Below are 17,491 nucleotides of genomic sequence, written 5' to 3'. Positions count from 1 at the left end.
TGCTCTGTGGAAGGTATTAAGAATATATGGTGTGGGAGATAAGTTGTTAGAAGCAGTGAAATGATTTTATCGAGGATGTAAGGCATGTGCACATGTAGGAAGAGAGGAAAGTGATTGGTTCTCAGTGAATGTTGGTTTGTGGCAGGGGTGTGTGATGTCTCCATGGTTGTTTAATTTGTTTATGGATGGGGTTGTTAGGGAGGTGAATGCAAGAGTTTTGGAAAGAGGGGCAAGTATGCAGTCTGTTGTGGATGAGAGAGATTGAGAAGTGAGTCAGTTGTTGTTTGATGATGATACAGCTCTGGTGGCTGATTCGGGTGAGAAACTGCAGAAGCTGGTGACTGAGTTTGGAGAAGTGTGTGAAAGAAGAAAACTGAGAGTAAATGTGAATAAGAGCAAGGTTATTAGGTACAGTATGGTTGAGAGACAAGTCAATTGGGAGGTAAGTTTTGAATGTAGAAAAACTGGAGGAAGTAAAGTGTTTTAGATATCATAGGGTGGGGGAGGGGGCAAAAGTTCTGGGAGCGCTGAAGAATGTGTGGAAGTCGAGAATGTTATCTTGGAAAGCAAAAATGGGTATGTTTGAAGGAATAGTGGTTCCAACAATGTTATATGACTTCAAGGCATTGGCTATAGATAAGAGTTGTGCAGAGGAGGGTGGATGTGCTGGAAATGAGATGTTTGAGGACAATATGTGGTGTGAGGTGGTTTGATCGAATAAGTAATGAAAGGGTAAGAGAGATGATTGGTAATAAAAAGAGTGTGGGTGAGAGAACAGAAGAGGGTGTTTTGAAATGGTTTAGTCACATGGAGAGAATGAGTGAGGAAAGATTGACAAAGAGGATATATGTGTCAGAGGTGGAGTGAACAAGAAGTGGGAGACAAAATTGGAGGTGGAAAGATGGAGTGAAAAAGATTTTGAGAGATCGGTGCCTGAGCATGCAGGAGGGTGAAAGGCATGCAAGGAATAGAGTGAATTGGAATGATGTGGTATACCAGGGTTGATGTGCTGTCAATGGATTGAACCAGGGAATGTCAAGCATCTGGGGTAAACCATGGAAAGTTCAGTGGGGCCTGGATGTGGAAAGGGAGCTGTCGTTTCGGTGCATAATTACATGACAGCTAGAGACTGAGTGTGAACAAATGTGGCCTCTGCTGTCTTTTTCTAGAACTACCTCACGCACATGAGGGGGGAGGGGGTTGTTATTTCATGTGTGGCAGGGTGGCAATGAGAATGAATGAAGGCAGACAGTATGACTTATGTACCTGTGTATATATGTATATGTCTGTGTGTGTGTGTGTGTGTGTGTGTGTGTATATATGTATACGTTGAGATGTATAGGTATGTATATTTGTGTGTGTGGACATGTATGTATATACATGTGTATATGGGTAAGTTGGGCCATTCTTTCGTCTGTTTCCTTGCGCTACCTCGCTAACGCGGGAGACAGCGACAAAGCAAAATAAATAAATAAATAAATAAATAATACATATATACAGAAGTAAATATTCACACTTGTTTGCTTTCATCCATTCTTGGCGCTAGCATGCACAGAAACAGCAATGCTTACCCCTGCTTGAGCGAGGAAGTGCAAGGGAAACAAACAAAAAAGCCACACTCATTCACACTCAGTCTCTAGCTGTCATGTGTAATGCCCCGAAACCATAGCTCACTATCCACATCCAGCCCCCACGGACCTTTCCATTATTTACCCAAGACGTTTCAAATGCCTTGGTCCAGTATATTGACAGCACATCGAACCCAGTATACCGCATCATTCCAATTCACTCTACTCCTTGCACGCCTCTCACCCTCCTGTATGTTCAAACCCCGATCGCTCAAAATCTTTTTCATTCTATGCTTCTATCGCCAATTTGATCACCCACTTCTTGTTCCCCCCAACACAGACATATATTCTCTTTGTCAACCTTTCCACACTCATTCTCTCCGTGTGTCCAAACCATTTCAACACACTCTTCTGCTCTCTCAGCAATGCTCCTTTTATTTCCACACATCTCACTTAGCCTTTCATTACTTAATCAAACCACCTCACACCATATTTTGTCCCTAAATATTTAATTTCCAACACATGCACCTCCTCCATACAACTATATCAATAGCCCATGCCTCGCAACCATGTAATACTGTTGGAAGTCCTACTCCTTCAAGCATACCCATTTTTGCTCTCTGCAATAACATTCTCTCCTTTCACACATTCTTCATCACTATCAAAACCTTCGCCCCCTCCCCCACCCTGTGACTCACTTCCACTTTCATGATTCCATTTGCTGCTAAGTCCACTCCCAGATATCTAAAACACTCCACTTCCTCCAATTTTTCTCTATTCATACTTACATCCCAATCAACTTCTCCCTCAACCCTACTGAACCTAGTAACCTTGCTCTTATTCACATTTACTCTCAACTTTCTCCTTTCACTCACTTTTCCAAACTAAGTCACCAACTTCTGCAGTTTCTACCTTAAATCAGCCACCAGAGCTGTACCATTAATGAATAACAACTGACTCACTTCCCAGGCCCTCATCCCCACCAGACTGCATACTTGCCCATCTCTCCAAGACTCTTGCATTCACCTCCCTAACCACCCCATTCATAAACAAATTAAACAACAATGGGAAAATCCCACACCACTGCTGCAGACTGACCTTCACTGGGATGCCAATCACTCTCCTCTCTTCCTATTCATACACATGCCTTACATCCTTGGTAAAAACTTTTCACTGCTTATAGCAATTTACCTCCCGTACCATATACTCTTAAGACCTTCCACAAAGCATCTCTATCCACCCTATCACATGCCTTCTCCATAAATGCTACATAGAAATCCATCTGTTTTTCTAAGCATTTCTCATACATTCTTCGAAGCAAACATCTGATCCACACATCCTCTACCACTTCTGAAACCACACTGCTCTTCCCCAATCTAATTCTTTGTACATGCCTTTACCCCCTCAACCAATACCAACCCAAGAATACTCAACAAACTTATGCCTCTGTAATATGAACACTCATCTATGTCCTCTTTACCTTTGTCAAATGGCACTATGCACTTATTCCACCAATCCTCAGGCACTTCACCATGAGCTATACATACAATGAATATCCTTACCAACCAATGAACAACACAGTCACCTCCTTTCTTAATAAATACTACTGCAATACCATCCAAACCTCCCGCCTTGCCAGGTTTCATCTTCCACTAAGCTTTCACTACCTCTTCCCTCTTAACCGAACCATTCTCCCTTCACACACCACCCCAACCAAAACAACAAACATTTGCCACTCTATCATCAAACAAATTAAACAAACCTTCAAAATACTCACTCCATCTCCCTCTCACTTCATCACTACCTGCTATTACTTCCCCCCTTGCCTCCTTCACCAATGTTCCCATTTGTTCTCTTGTCTTATGAACATCATTCACCTCCTTCCAAAACATCTTTTTATTCTCCCTAAAGTTTAATGATACTTTCTCATCCCAGCTCTCATTTGCTCTCTTTTTCAACCCTTGCACTTTCCTCTTAACTTCCTGCTACCTTACTTTATACATCTCCCAGTCATTTATAGTCCTTCCTTGTAAGTATCATCCAAATGCCTCTCTTTTCTCTTTCAGTAACAACTTTACCTCTTTATCCCACCATTCACTCCTCTTTCTAATCTACCCACCTCCATCTTTCTCTTGCCACATGCATCTTTTGCATATGCCATCACTCCTTCCCTAAATACATCCCATTCCTTACCCACTCCCCTCACATCATTTGCTCCCACCTTCTGCCAGTTTACACTAAATCTCTCCTGGTACTTCATCCGTCTTTTCCAAGCTCACTTACTCTCATCACTCTCTTCTCCCCAACATTCTCTCTTTACCTTCACCTCCACAAGACAGTGATTCGATATCCCTCCAGCTGCCCCTTTCAGCACATTAATATCCAAAGTCTTTCTTTTATATGTCTATCAATTAACATGGAATCTTATGTATAACTCTCTTTTTAAACCAGGTATTCACCATCACCAGTCTTGTTTCAGCACACAAATCCACATGCTCTTCGCCATTTCCATTCACAACACTGTATATCCCATGTACACCAATTATACCCTCAACTGCCACATTACTCACCTTCCCATTTGAATAACCCATCACTAGTACCTGGTCTTGTGCATCAAAGTTGCTGACACACTCACTCAGCCATTCCCATAACGCTTCCCTCTCATGATCTTTCTTTTCATGACCAGGTGCATAAGCACCAATTATTGCCTATCTTCCTCCATCCACTCTCAGTTTTAGCCACATTAATCTAGAATTTACTTTCTTACACTCTTTCACATACTGACACATCTTATTTCTTTCATACTTGTTCACTTTCCCTCACTAGTGAGTTAAAGCCAGGAACAGACAAAAGAAAAGCCTCATTCAGCCACATTCATTTCTACCTGGCATGTGTAGTGTATTGAAACCAGAGCCCTTTATTCAAAAACTGGCTCCATAGACCTTTCCAAGGTTCCCCTATTGGATTCATATGCCCAGAATCAATCCACTGAAAGGATGTTTTTCCCTTTATACATCATCGCTCCAATTCAATATCCCATGCACATCTTTCAATCCCCTCCCCTGGATGTTCAGGCCCCAAGCACTCAAATTCTTTTTCACTCAATCCTTCCATCTCAAATTTGGTTTCCTGTTCCCTTCCACTCCTGAGACATATATCCTCTTTCAAACTCTCCACATGTCCAAACAATTTTGGTACAATTATTTCAGCTTTCTCAAACACACCTCTTAATACTACACCTCTCTTCTACCCTTTTGTTAATTAATCGTCAAACCATCTCACTCCTGAATTGTCCTCAGACGATTCATTCTCAATACATCTACCTATCCCTTCAGACATTCTCTTTAAAGCCTATGTCTTCCATCCAACAACATTGACAGAACTACTAAAACTTAAAATATACAAAAATTTACCCTTCCAGACAATGACCTCTCTTTCTGCATATTCCTCACTGCTCCCCCTTATCCATCCAATAACCCACTTCTGCTTTCATGCTTCCAATCACTGCCATATCCTCTCCCAGGTATCAAAAAAACTTTACATTCAAATTTTCCTCATTCAAACTCACACTCTAATTAAACTGTCCCTCTGCATTCCTAAACCTAATCATCTTCCTTTTTCACATTTACTTTTAACTTCCTTTCACACACTTTCCTAAATGTAGAGAGCTACTACTTCAGTTTCTAACTCAAATCTGCCACCAATGCAGTGAATACAAATGATTTCCATCTCCCCCTCAGACTGCATACTGGCCCCTCCCTCCAAGAACTTTACATTTACCTCCCTCCCCACCTCATCCATAAACAAAATAAATATCAATGGTGACACACATCCCTGCTGCAGAGCCACCTTCACTTGGAACTGATCATCCTCCTCTCTCCCTACTCACACACATGCCCTATACTCTTAATGAGAACTTCTTACTGCTTCTAGTTACTTTCCTCTCACATCATATATTCATAAGATCTTCCATTAGACATCTTTATCAACCTTGTTATGTGCTTTCTCCAGATCCTTAAATGCCACATACAAATTTTTCTGTTTCTATAAGTATTTCTCACACACATTCTGTAAAGCAAACAACTGATCTACACATCTATCAATCCTGAAACCAAAATGTTCCTCCCTAATCTGAAGCTCAGTACATGCATTCATCCTCTCAATCATCATTTTCTTATACAATTTAAGAGGTACATTCTAAAAACTTATACCTCTGTAGTTCAAACATTCATCTTTGTCCCCTTTCCCTTTATGCATTGGGACTATTCATGCATTCCACCAATCCTCCTTATGATCCATATGTTTAATAAAAATCCTAACTAACCAATCAACAACACAGTTACCCATTTCGTAAATTATTCAACTGCAATACCAACCACTCCAGCGCCAAGCCATAATTCATCTTATGCAAAGATTTTACTACTTCTCTCGACACCAAGCCACTTTCCGTGATTCTCTAACTTTGCATACCTCCTCAACCAAGACATCCTATATCAAATATATTGAATAGTCCTTGAAAATACTCATTTCATCCCCTCCTTCCCACATCATTACTTAATGCTAAGACTTCCCATTTGCTTCCTTCATCAAAGTTCCCATTTGTACACTTGTTTCTGTCTCAGTGTCAACTTCATTCTAAAACATCTTAATCTTGAAGTTTACAATACTCTCTCTTTTTCAACCCCTGCTCCTTCCTCTTGACCTCCTGCCACTTTCTGTTGTACACCTGGTCATTTGCACTATTTCCCTGTAAGTATTGCCATACACCTCTTATTTCTCTTTTCTGAGCAACTTCACTTCTTCATCTCACCACTCACTATCATTTCTCACCTGACCATCTCCCACCTTGTGCATGCCACACATTTCTCTCACACATGCCAGCAATGATTCTTTAAATATCTCCCATTCCTCACCCACTTCCATTGTTTTGTTTCCTCTCATCCTGGCATTTTGCACCCAATTTCTCATGGCATTTCTACACTCACATCTCTTACCTTCCTGCCCCTGGAATCTCTTCCATTCTTAAGGTTCCTGCAGCACTTAAGAAGCTGGCCATGACCATTTTTGAGGACCACAGGTCATAGAGCACTGTGATGTGTGTATATCTACCTGCAATGAGTGCAGGGCACTTGAGTGTTAATTGCTTGATGTCTTCTTTATGGTAGTTGCATCATAAGCATGAAGGGTTTTGGGATATGTCAAAATGAACAACACTGTAAGTGTTGTTCAGATGGGTGATGCCCAGAGTGTAAGCAAGAGAATGTACTCTGTTTTTGTCTGTGGAGTGTAGTTCCTGATGGGTGCATGTATGGTGGAATGGGGTCTAAGACTGAGTTGGGAGGTCAGCTGTTTAACACCTGTGAGGTTGTTCCAGTGTTTTGTCAGTGTTACATTTGTTGAGGGAGGGGGGATTTGTTAGTACTGGTTACGGATGTGTGAGGAAGGGGTAATCCTTTTATTTCTACTTGGAGGGTGGTGGTTAGTTATGAAGAGGTCTTTGTAGGAAGAATCTAGTGCTATTGCAGAGAACTGGGTACTGAGCATGTTGAGGCAGGACTGTACTGGAAGGAAATTTGCTTCACTGTGAAATTGTGTTTGTGGTTGCTAGGCAGCTAGTGGTTGTTCAGACTGCATTATTTTGAGTGGTGTGGAGCTCTATTATGCTTGCTTTTGAGAGGGTGTAAGACCAGGCAGGTGAGACATAGTTTAAAGTGGTGTGGATGAAGTGTTTATATGAGAATTCTTTTTGTCCGAATCTGGTACCAATTTCTGTGATACCTTTGTCTTGATGCTACTGAACCGGGCAGATATATCATGTGTTGGCGTTTTGCTCAGTGGGGAAGTGTCTATTCAATGGTACTGAAGGGTGCGTATATATCTGGGGTCAAAAGAGTGACTGAAGACTTTTCTGAAGATGACATCATTCCATTCTGGGTGAGCCATACCTCCAAATGTGTAATGTAGTTGGGCATGTTTGTTGATGCTACTGTGGTGTCTAGGTATTATGAGGTTGTCTGCATGTGAGAGGACCTTCCCGTTATGGTTTGCTGTCTGAAATGTAGGAAGGAATTGAAGAATGCTGGGGAAAGAAATCGTACTTGGGATATACACATCAGAGTTTATGGGTTTTAAAGGTGAAGAGACTAGCATGGTGGCCAATTTTGTCATTGTGGAGGGTGGTGCAAAGTTTCTTCTATACAGAAGGGAGGATATGTCAGGGAGAGTTTCAAATGCTTTGCTGGTGTCTACTACCAATAGTACTGTGCAGGAGAGGTGCTGTAGTTGGCTATGCATAGCGTAACGGTGGAGCAGTTGGATCTGAAGCTATACTGTGTAGATGAGAGTGGAATACTTTGCTTCAGTCTATTATTCATCAGTTTTTCAGTCTGCATACTGAAGAGAGAAGTGATACTTAGGGCAGTTGAGTAGTTTGGTGTGGTTTCACTATTGGTATCGAACTGGCAATTTTCCAGATGTTGGGGATTTCATCATGGAGCTAGAAGGAGGGCACCTAAATAACTCAAAACACTTGTCCACAAAACCATACAATTCTCAAACATCAACAACTGTATAGGATAGGTGAAACTTGGGAATCTAGAGATCTCTCTGCTTACGGGACAGATTGACCCTGGAGAGATAATTGACTTTTGGTGAATGATGCATATGATGTAGCCATAATGGAAGCATAAAATTTGTGGATAATACTATATGCATCATCAGAACAGGGTGTTAAATGTACATAATGATCCATACTTTATCAGTACATACAAAATCATCACTTCAAAGTACTTACAGCTGACGTACACAGTCGAGAACCATTGGATCTTTACTGATTACATCAGCAATGATATGCTGCAGACCTTGTTCAACCTCTTCTATGGTACGCAACCCTTCTCTATTAGGGTCCATAAGGGAATACAGCTCTTGTCTGTTTGCCTGAAAATTGACATGTAAATTATTAGATTTCATTACAAATACTGTTTTCTACAGTGCTCTAAACTATATTTCTGATTTATTCATTCTCCAACAACTTTCTTACTTTAAAACCCATTCTAAATCCTCTCTTGGCATATCAATTTCTGCAAATTTCCTGACAAACTTTCCTTGCATAGCCATACATTGTGTTGTTCTGCACTCTAGGTCTTAAATCCATTTAAATTTTACTAAACCGACTATAAATATATTGTGTATACTTCAAAATGTAATGCATCTTCCACAAAGGTTATTACAATTCTTCTCTCAAAATCTGTCTTTGGAAGGGGTGATGAGGGATATACAAGCAAGGGCCTTGAAATTAGGAATGGCTCTGCAGTACGCTTGAGGTGGTGGAGCATGAGGAATAAATCAGTTACTGTTTGGAGATGAAATAATTCTAGTGGCAGACTCATGAAAAAAATCTAAAGGCAGGTAACATAAATTGGGAATGTGTATAAAAGAAAAACATTGAAAGTTGTGAAGAACACAATAACGTCATGAGGTGAGACATGACTGTCTGAGCGTAAGCTGAAATAGGAAGCCCCTGGAGAGTGCAGAGTGCTTTAGAGACTTGGAAGTGGAAGTGACAGTGGATAAACCATACAGGATGTGTTAAGTCACTGGGAATAGTGAGAAGTGCATGAAAGGTACAGTAAGTCCAGCAGTGTCCTTAGAAAGTAATTCTTAAACCTTGATTACAAAGAAGATGGTGAATGTGTTGGAAATTAAATGCCTAACGATATGTGATGGAATAATCATGCAAGAACTGACAATGTGTTGTAAGAGTAGTCTGAAAGAGAGTGCTGAGATGGTTTGAGTACATGGAGAGGATGAGTTAAAAGAGATTTACAAAGAGGATTACCTATAAGTATCTATAAGATTTCACCATGCTGGCAGGGATAACACAAAGCACTCATCGCACATCTTGCATTATGAATAAGACTATTCTTCTCAGCTCCCACATGCATTACATGATTCTATCTGGGACTGATTTCAAGCATACATTAAGTATTCTCTTAAATATTATGCAATTGTTCAATGCACATTTCAAAATCATCTCTTGGCATATCAATCTTTGGAAATTTCCTGACATACTTTACCTGCGAATAAATACATTGTGTTGTCAGCACTCTAGGTTAGTCTGTCATATATTATTGTCTGATTTATTTTCAGTATGTTCAGTATGTCGAAACCATCCCATCATCACTCAACCATGCTCAGTACTCTTACCATCTTTCATAGTTTTTCTAATCATCAATTGCTTCTTGGAATTGCTGTCTGCATAGAATTTCAAAGTTTTCTCCCTTTGATTCTTTATATCATAAACAAATGACAAACCAATACTGTAGATGTCATACAGCTTATGCACTGAAACATAACAGTCCATTTTTTCAACAGTTCTACTTTATCTTGGATCAATATGGACTAGTGTTTACGTTTGACACCATGAATGACACTCTCATATGTCTTAGAAGCCATGGCTAGGGTTGAATTTAAGTAAAATAAGCTAAGAATCTCACAGAATTGTGGTATCACCACCACCAAGTGCAGTGTAAAGCAAACTGATGGATAGGGCTAATTTGTAAAATGCATTTCGGAGGGAAAATATGGAAAGGCAAGCTACAATGTGAATTCTAGTGCCCTAAAAAGAGGAAAAGATTGGGATGTAATAACCTCTGGTGACCTGAAGCCAAGTAAGCTGTAAGCAGAAACATTAAAAACGAACAAAATTCTTGGATTTCTTTGTAGGACTTTCAAATTTGTTTCAGGAAATTATCCTCACTCTATACAACTCACTGGTGCTTCCCCATATTGAATATTGGGTCCAGTTTTGGTAATTAGGCTTGAGGAAAGACAAAGACAGAATGGAGGTGAGCTACCTAGATGATTCCCTACCTGAGGAACAAATCCTATGAGAGCTGACTTACCATTAAATCAATTCAGCTTAAGAAAGAGAAGGTTACAATGTGATCTAATGCAGGTATTCAGAATCATTAAAAGCTTTGATAATCTAAACCTAACATGCTACTTATAATAGATTTGTCTGATATCACTCAAAGTAATGGATATAAGCTCATGGGAACAAATTCAACCCTGAATGAGGCAAGTACTATTCTTCAATAGGGTTGTTAACATAAAGAATGATTCACCAGGGTAGTTGAAGGCAGTACTAATGATGCATTCAAGAACAAAAATCCACAACAGACATTACTTGCATCTCCCTAGGCTTCAATGCCTATCACATTAATCCTTGAGTTTCTGTTCTCTTCCATTATCCCAGACAACCTCATTAACATACTATAGTCTGCTGCTATTTGAATTCTGCCACATGGAGGGTAAATGACACACACACAAGACCTCTAGTATTTTTACATGTATCCCAACCTCATCACGGTGGGGATAGCAAGGACTTTAATCTCACATGGCTCCGATAGTGTGATAAGTATGTCCCACAACCATCTTTACTCTCCAAGATAACATTTTCTCTTTCCACACATTCTTCATCGCTCCCAGAATCTTCGCTCCCTCGCCCACCTTATGACTTACTTCTACTTTTATAGTTCCATTCACTGGGAAGTCCACTCCCAGCTATCTAAAACACTTCACTTCCTCCAATTTTTTCCCATTCAAACTTACTTCCCAAATGACTTGTCCCTCAACCCTGCTAAACCTTGCTTTTATTTACATTTACTCTCTTTAACACACTCTTCTAAACTCAGTCACCAGTTTCTGCAGTTTCTCTCCAATCAACCACCAGTGCTGTATCATCAGTGAACAACAAATGAGACACATCCCACTCCCTCTCATCACCAACAGACTGCATAATCATGCCTCTCTCCTTCACCATCCCATCCATAAACAAATTAAATACCCATGGTGACATCACACACCCTTGCCGCAGACCGACCTTCACTGGGAACCAATCAATCTCCTCTCTTCCTTTTCATACACACACCTCACACCCTTGATAAAAACTTCTCACTGCTACTTACAACTTATATCTCACACCATATATTCTTAACATCTTCCACAAAGCATCGCTACCAACCCTATCATATGCCTTCTCCATACTCATAAATGTCACATATAAATCCATCTTTTTTCAAAGTATTTCTCACAAACATTCTTTAAAGTAAACACCTGATCCTCAACCACTTTTGAAACCACACTGCTTCTCCCCAGTCTGATGCACTATACATGCCTTCACCCTCTCAATTAATACCCTCCCATGTAATTTCTAGGTATACTCAACAAGCTCATGCCTTTGTAATTTGAACACTCACTTTTATCCCCTTTGCCTTCATACAATGGCACTATACAAGCATTCTTCCAATCCTCAGGCACTTCACCATGATCCTTACTCACAATGAATATCTTTACCAACCAATCAACAACACAGTCATCCTCTTTCTCAAAAATCAACTGCAATACCATCCAATCTTCCACAGGCTTTTCCCACCTCATCTCTTTTCACCAAAACACTCTCCCCGACTCTGACTTGGCATTCCATCCCAACCTAAATACCCTACATCTGCCACTCTATCATCAAACACATTCAACAATCCTTACAATCCTCCTTACAAAACATCTTTTGATTCTCCCTACCTTATAATGATATTCTCTCACTTCATTTCTCATTTGCCGTTTTTCAACCCCCTGCACCTATTTCTTAACTTCCTGCTGCTTTCTGTTACACATCTCCCAATCATTCGCACTCCTTTGTAAGTGCTCCCCAAATGCCTCTCTCTTCTCTTTCAGTAGCAACTTTACTTCATCGCACCACTCACTAGCCTTTTTAATCTGCCCACTTCCCACTTTTCTCATGCCACATGCATCTCTTGCACATACCATCAATGCTTCCCTAAATACCTCCCATTCCTCACCCACTCCCCCTCACTTCGTTTGCTCCTACCTTTTGCCATTCTACACTAAATCTCTCTTGTATTTCTTCACCTAAGCCTCCTTTCCAAGCTCAGTTATTCTCACCACTTTCTTCTACTAACACTGTCTCCTCTTTTTCTGAAAACCTCTACAAATCTTCATCTTCGCCTCCAAAAGACTGTGATCAGGCATCACAACAGCTGCCCCTTTCAGCACTTTTACATTAAAAAATCTCTCTTATGCACAACAATCAATTAATATGTAATCTAATAATGCCCGCTGATCATCTTTGGTATTCACATACATACAGTGCTGGCGGACAAAAACTGGCATGCCCTACTTACAGTGAGATGCATTATATAAAAAATATCAACAAACAAGATAAAACAGGTAATACTCCACACCACATTACTTCGTATGATATCCCTTGGTCTTAATACAATCCTAAAGGTGCTTGGAAACACATGTTGCAAGATGCTGAAGGTATGTAGGGTCAAGGTTGTCCCAACTATTCTGGATGGCAGCCCAGAGCTAAGGAATGTTGGATGTATCCTACCCACACAACTGCAACTTTATAATCGACCACAAGTTCTCAATAGAGTTATAGTCTGGTGAGTTACCTGGCCAGTCCTAAATGTATGTTAAACCACAAAATGCGAACCAGTTACCTATTAATCTAGTAGTGTAACACGATGCATCATCTTGCATAAACATATCACAACCAGTCTTCTCAAAACAGTCAGGTAATTCATCACACAACAGTTCCAGGTATCCATTCCGATTCACAGTCACATTTTGATGTAAAAACACTTCCAACACCATCACAGTCAAGAGTCCCCAAAACCACTGGTGAGTCTGGAAGTTTTACTGCTGCTGGAATGTACTTAGGGTTGTGCAGGTCACTACCTGGCCTTTGGTACACTTTGCCTTGACGGCTGCCAGCAACATCAAATGTGGCCTCACCAGACCACAACACCTTTCCACTTTTTGTCATCCCACTGCAAATATTTCTTGGCAAATGTGTGTCTATTCTTATGCTGGCAGTCTGTCAGAAGCAGCTTCTTGCCAGGCATATACTACCTCAAGTCATCAAGAAGCCGGCTATAAACAGTATGTACAGACACATGACCGAGTAGCCTGGGGTCATCTTCCTTTAACTGTTGTGCTGAGATATGTAGATTCTTGTCTACTTGATGGTGGATAATTTTCAGTGTGTGTTAGGAAGTGAAACAAGATCGTCTAGGTCATTTCTTCTCAGTAGAAATATCAACGAAGTGCTTCATCCATCTTTGCACACTTCATTGTGCCAGCCCTATAGTTTGTTATTTCTTTATTACCCTTCCCTGCCTTGTACAAAGGTACAATAGCAGCAATATCCTCTTTAGACAAGTCCATAGGGCCAAGTATTGCAGCACAAACCCACCACAAAACACATGTGGGTGGGGCAAAAAAGCAGATGTCAAGAGGAAAAAGAAAAAAAAATATCGACCAACCACAATAGCTCCAGGCAGAATGACTGCCACCTGTTGCTATCCTTGGGGTTCCCCCTCCCTACCAATGTCAAAGAGCTGCCCCAATATTTTTTGTCATTTCAGAGTCATGTCTTTGGGGTATAATACAAACAGGTGAAAAATACTGGCATGGGCCCTATCACACCAATTTTTTTATGCCAAGACTGTATACTTGTGTATATCTCTTTTAAACCAGGTATTCCCAATCACCAGTCTTTTTTTTTTTAGCACACAAATTCACAAGCTCTTCACCATTTCCATTCATAACAATGAATACCTTATTACCTTACTTAAATCATCCATCACTAATACATAGTCTCATGCACCAAAACTGCTGACACACTTACTCAACTACTCCCAAAACACTTGTCTCTCATAACCTTTCCTCTCATGACCAGGTGCATAAGCACCAGCAATCACCCATCTCTAACAATCCACTTTCAGTTTTACCCATTTCATTAAACGTTAGGGAGAATAAAAAGATGTTTTGGAAGGAGGTGAAAAATATGCGTAATACAAGAGAACATACGAGAATATTGGTGAGAAGGGAAAGGGAGGAAGTGATAACAGGTAGTGAAGTAAGGAGATATAGTGAATATTTTGAAGATCTGTTAAAATGTGTTTGATAATAGAATGGCAGATTTTTCTTTGGGATGGTCTGCAAAGTAAGAGAGTCAGGGAGAGTGGTTTGGTGAAGAGGGAAGAGGTGGTGAAAGCCTTGCAGAAGATGAAATCCCAAAAGATGACAGGTTTGGATGTTATTGCATTTGAATTTATTAAGAAAGGGGATGACTGTGTTGTTGATTGGTTGGTAAGGATATTCAGTGTATGTATGAATCATGGTGAAGTGCCTGAGGATTGGCAGAATGCATGTATAGTGCCACTGTATAAAGGCACAGGGGACAAAGGTGAGTGTTATAACAACAGAGGCATAAGTTTGTTGAGTATTCCTGGAATATTGTATTGGAGGGTTTTAACTGAGAGGGGGAAGGCATGTGCAGAGCATCAGATTGAGGAGGAGCAGTGTGATTTTTGAAGCGATAGACGATGTGTGGAGAAGGTGTTTACTTTGAATATATGTTAGAAATACTCAGAAAAAAGATGGATTTGTATGTAGCATTTATGGATCTGGAGAGGGCATATGGCAGGGTTGACAGAAATGCTTCGTGGAAGATCTTAAGAATATATGGTCTGGAGAGTAAGCTGCGAGAAGCAGACAAGTTTTTATCAAGGGTGTAAGGCATGTATAAACAGTAGGAAGAAAGGCAAGTAATTGGTTCTCAGTGAAGGTCAGTCTGTGGCAGGGGTGTGTGATGTCCCTATGGGTGTTTAATTTGTTTATGGATGGGTTGGTTAAGGAGATAAATGAAAGCGTTTTGGAGAGAAGGGCAAGTATGCAGCCTGTTAGGGATGAGAGGGCCTGAGAAGTGAGTCAATTAATGTTCACCGATGATACTGCATTGGTGGCTCATTCGAGTGAAAAACTAATGAAGTTCATGACTGAGTTTGGAAAAGTGCATAAAAGGAGAAAGTTGAGTGTAAATGTGAATAAGAGCAAGGTTATTAGGTTCAACATTGTTGAGGGACATGTTAACTGGGATGTAGGAGTGAATGGAGAAAAATTGGAGGAAGTGCTTTATATATCTGGGAGTGGACTTGGCAGCAAATGGAACCATGGAAGCAGAAGCGAGTCAAAAGGGTGGGAGAGGGGGCAAAGTTTCTGGGAGTGATGAAGAAAGTGTGGAAAGAGAGAACATTATCTTGGAGAGCAAAAATGGGTATGTTTGATGGAATAGCAGTTCCAACAATACTATAAGGTTGTGAGGCATGGGGTAAAGATCTGGTTATACGGAGGAGGGTGGATGTGTTGGAATTCAAATGTTTGAGGACAATATGTGGTGTGAGGTGGCTTGATTAAGAAATGAAAGGGTAAAAGAGATGTGTGATAATAAAAAGAGTGTGGTTGAGAGACCAGAAGGGGGTGTGTTGAAATGGTTTGGACATACAGAGAGGAAAGATTATCAAAGAGGATATATGTGTCAGATTTGGAGATAACAAGGAGTAGCTGGAGACCAAACTGGAGGTGGAAGGATGGAGTGAAAAAGATTTTGAACCTAAACATGCAGGAGGGTGAGAGGCGTGCAAGGAATAGAGTGAATTGGAACAATGTGGTATACCAGGTTCAATGTGCTGTCAACAGATTGAGCAACGACATGCGAAACATCTGGGGTAAACCATGGAAAGGTCTGTGGACCTGAATGTGGATAGGGCACTGTGGTTTCGGTGCATTACACATGACAGCGAATGTGAGCAAATGTGGCCTTTTATTGTGTTTTCTTGTTGCTATCTCAATGAAGCAGGGGGTGATGATGCTATTTCCTGTGGGGCGGGGTGGCGTCCGGAATGGATGAAAGCAAGCATAAATAAATACATACATGTGTATACATCTATATATGCCTGTGTATTTGTATATGTATGTATATATGCATATGTGTGGAAGTCGAGAACATTATCTCAGAAAGCAAAAATGGGTATGTTTGAAGGAATTGTGGTTCCAACAATGTTGTATGGTTGCATGGCGTGGGCTATGGATAGAGTTGTTTGCAGGAGGGTGGATGTGCTGGAAATGAGATGTTTGAGGACAATATGTGGTGTGAGGTGGTTTGATCGAGTAAGTAATAATAGGGTAAGAGAGATGCGTGGTAATAAGAAGAGTGTGGTTGAGAGAGCAGTAGAGGGTGTTTTGAAATGGTTTGGTCACATGGAGAGAATGAGTGAGGAAAGATTGACCAAGAGGATATATGTGTCGGAGGTGGAGGGATTAAAGAGAAGCAGGAGACCAAATTGGAGGTGGAAAGATGGAGTGAAAAAGATTTTGAGTGATCGGGGCCTGAACATGAAGGAGGGTGAAAGGCGTGCAAAGAATAGAGTGAATTGGAACGATGTGGTATACCGGGGTCAATATGCTGTCAATGGATTGAACCAGGGCATGTGAAGCATCTGGGGCAAACCATGGAAAGTTGTGTGGGGCCTGGATGTGGAAAGGGAGCTGTGGTTTCGGTGCATTATTACATGACAGCAAGAGACTGAGTGTGAACGAATGGGGCCTTTGTTGTCTTTTCCTAGCGCTACCTCGCGCACATGAGGGGGGAGGGGTTGTTATTTCATGTGTGGAGAGGTGGCGAAGGGAATGAATAAAGTCAGACAATATGAATTATGTACATGTGTATATATGTATATGTCTGTGTGTGTATATATATATATATGTATACGTTGAGATGTATAGGTATGTATATTTGCGTGTGTGGACGTGTATGTATATACATATGTATGTGGGTGGGTTGGGCCATTCTTTCATCTGTTTCCTTGCACTACCTCGCTAACGCGGGAGACAGCAACAAAGCAAAATAAATATACAAAAATATGCATATGGTGATACGTATCAGTATGCATACATACGTGTATGTACATATGTGTGTATATGAGTCGATGAATTTTTCTGCTTTTTGGCAGTACCTCGCTGATGCAGGAAATGGTGATCAAGTACAATAATAA

At 40.6% G+C, this 17,491-nt stretch overlaps 1 protein-coding gene across 1 annotated transcript in view; it reads right to left on the bottom strand.

The window, feature by feature from the left end:
* Window positions 1–17,491, bottom strand: part of LOC139748897 (S1 RNA-binding domain-containing protein 1-like) — a 714,827-nt gene that overhangs the window by 677,629 nt on the left and 19,707 nt on the right. Inside the window, exon 3 of the mRNA XM_071662261.1 lies at window positions 8,362–8,504. Coding sequence (XP_071518362.1) covers window positions 8,362–8,504 — 143 coding nt within the window. The remainder of the gene's footprint in view (window positions 1–8,361; window positions 8,505–17,491) is intronic.

This window comes from Panulirus ornatus, chromosome 6, assembly GCF_036320965.1.
Source record: "Panulirus ornatus isolate Po-2019 chromosome 6, ASM3632096v1, whole genome shotgun sequence".
Lineage (NCBI taxonomy): Eukaryota > Metazoa > Arthropoda > Malacostraca > Decapoda > Palinuridae > Panulirus > Panulirus ornatus.
Note: the sequence above shows the minus strand (reverse complement) of the source record. Positions and strands in the feature narration are given on the sequence as shown.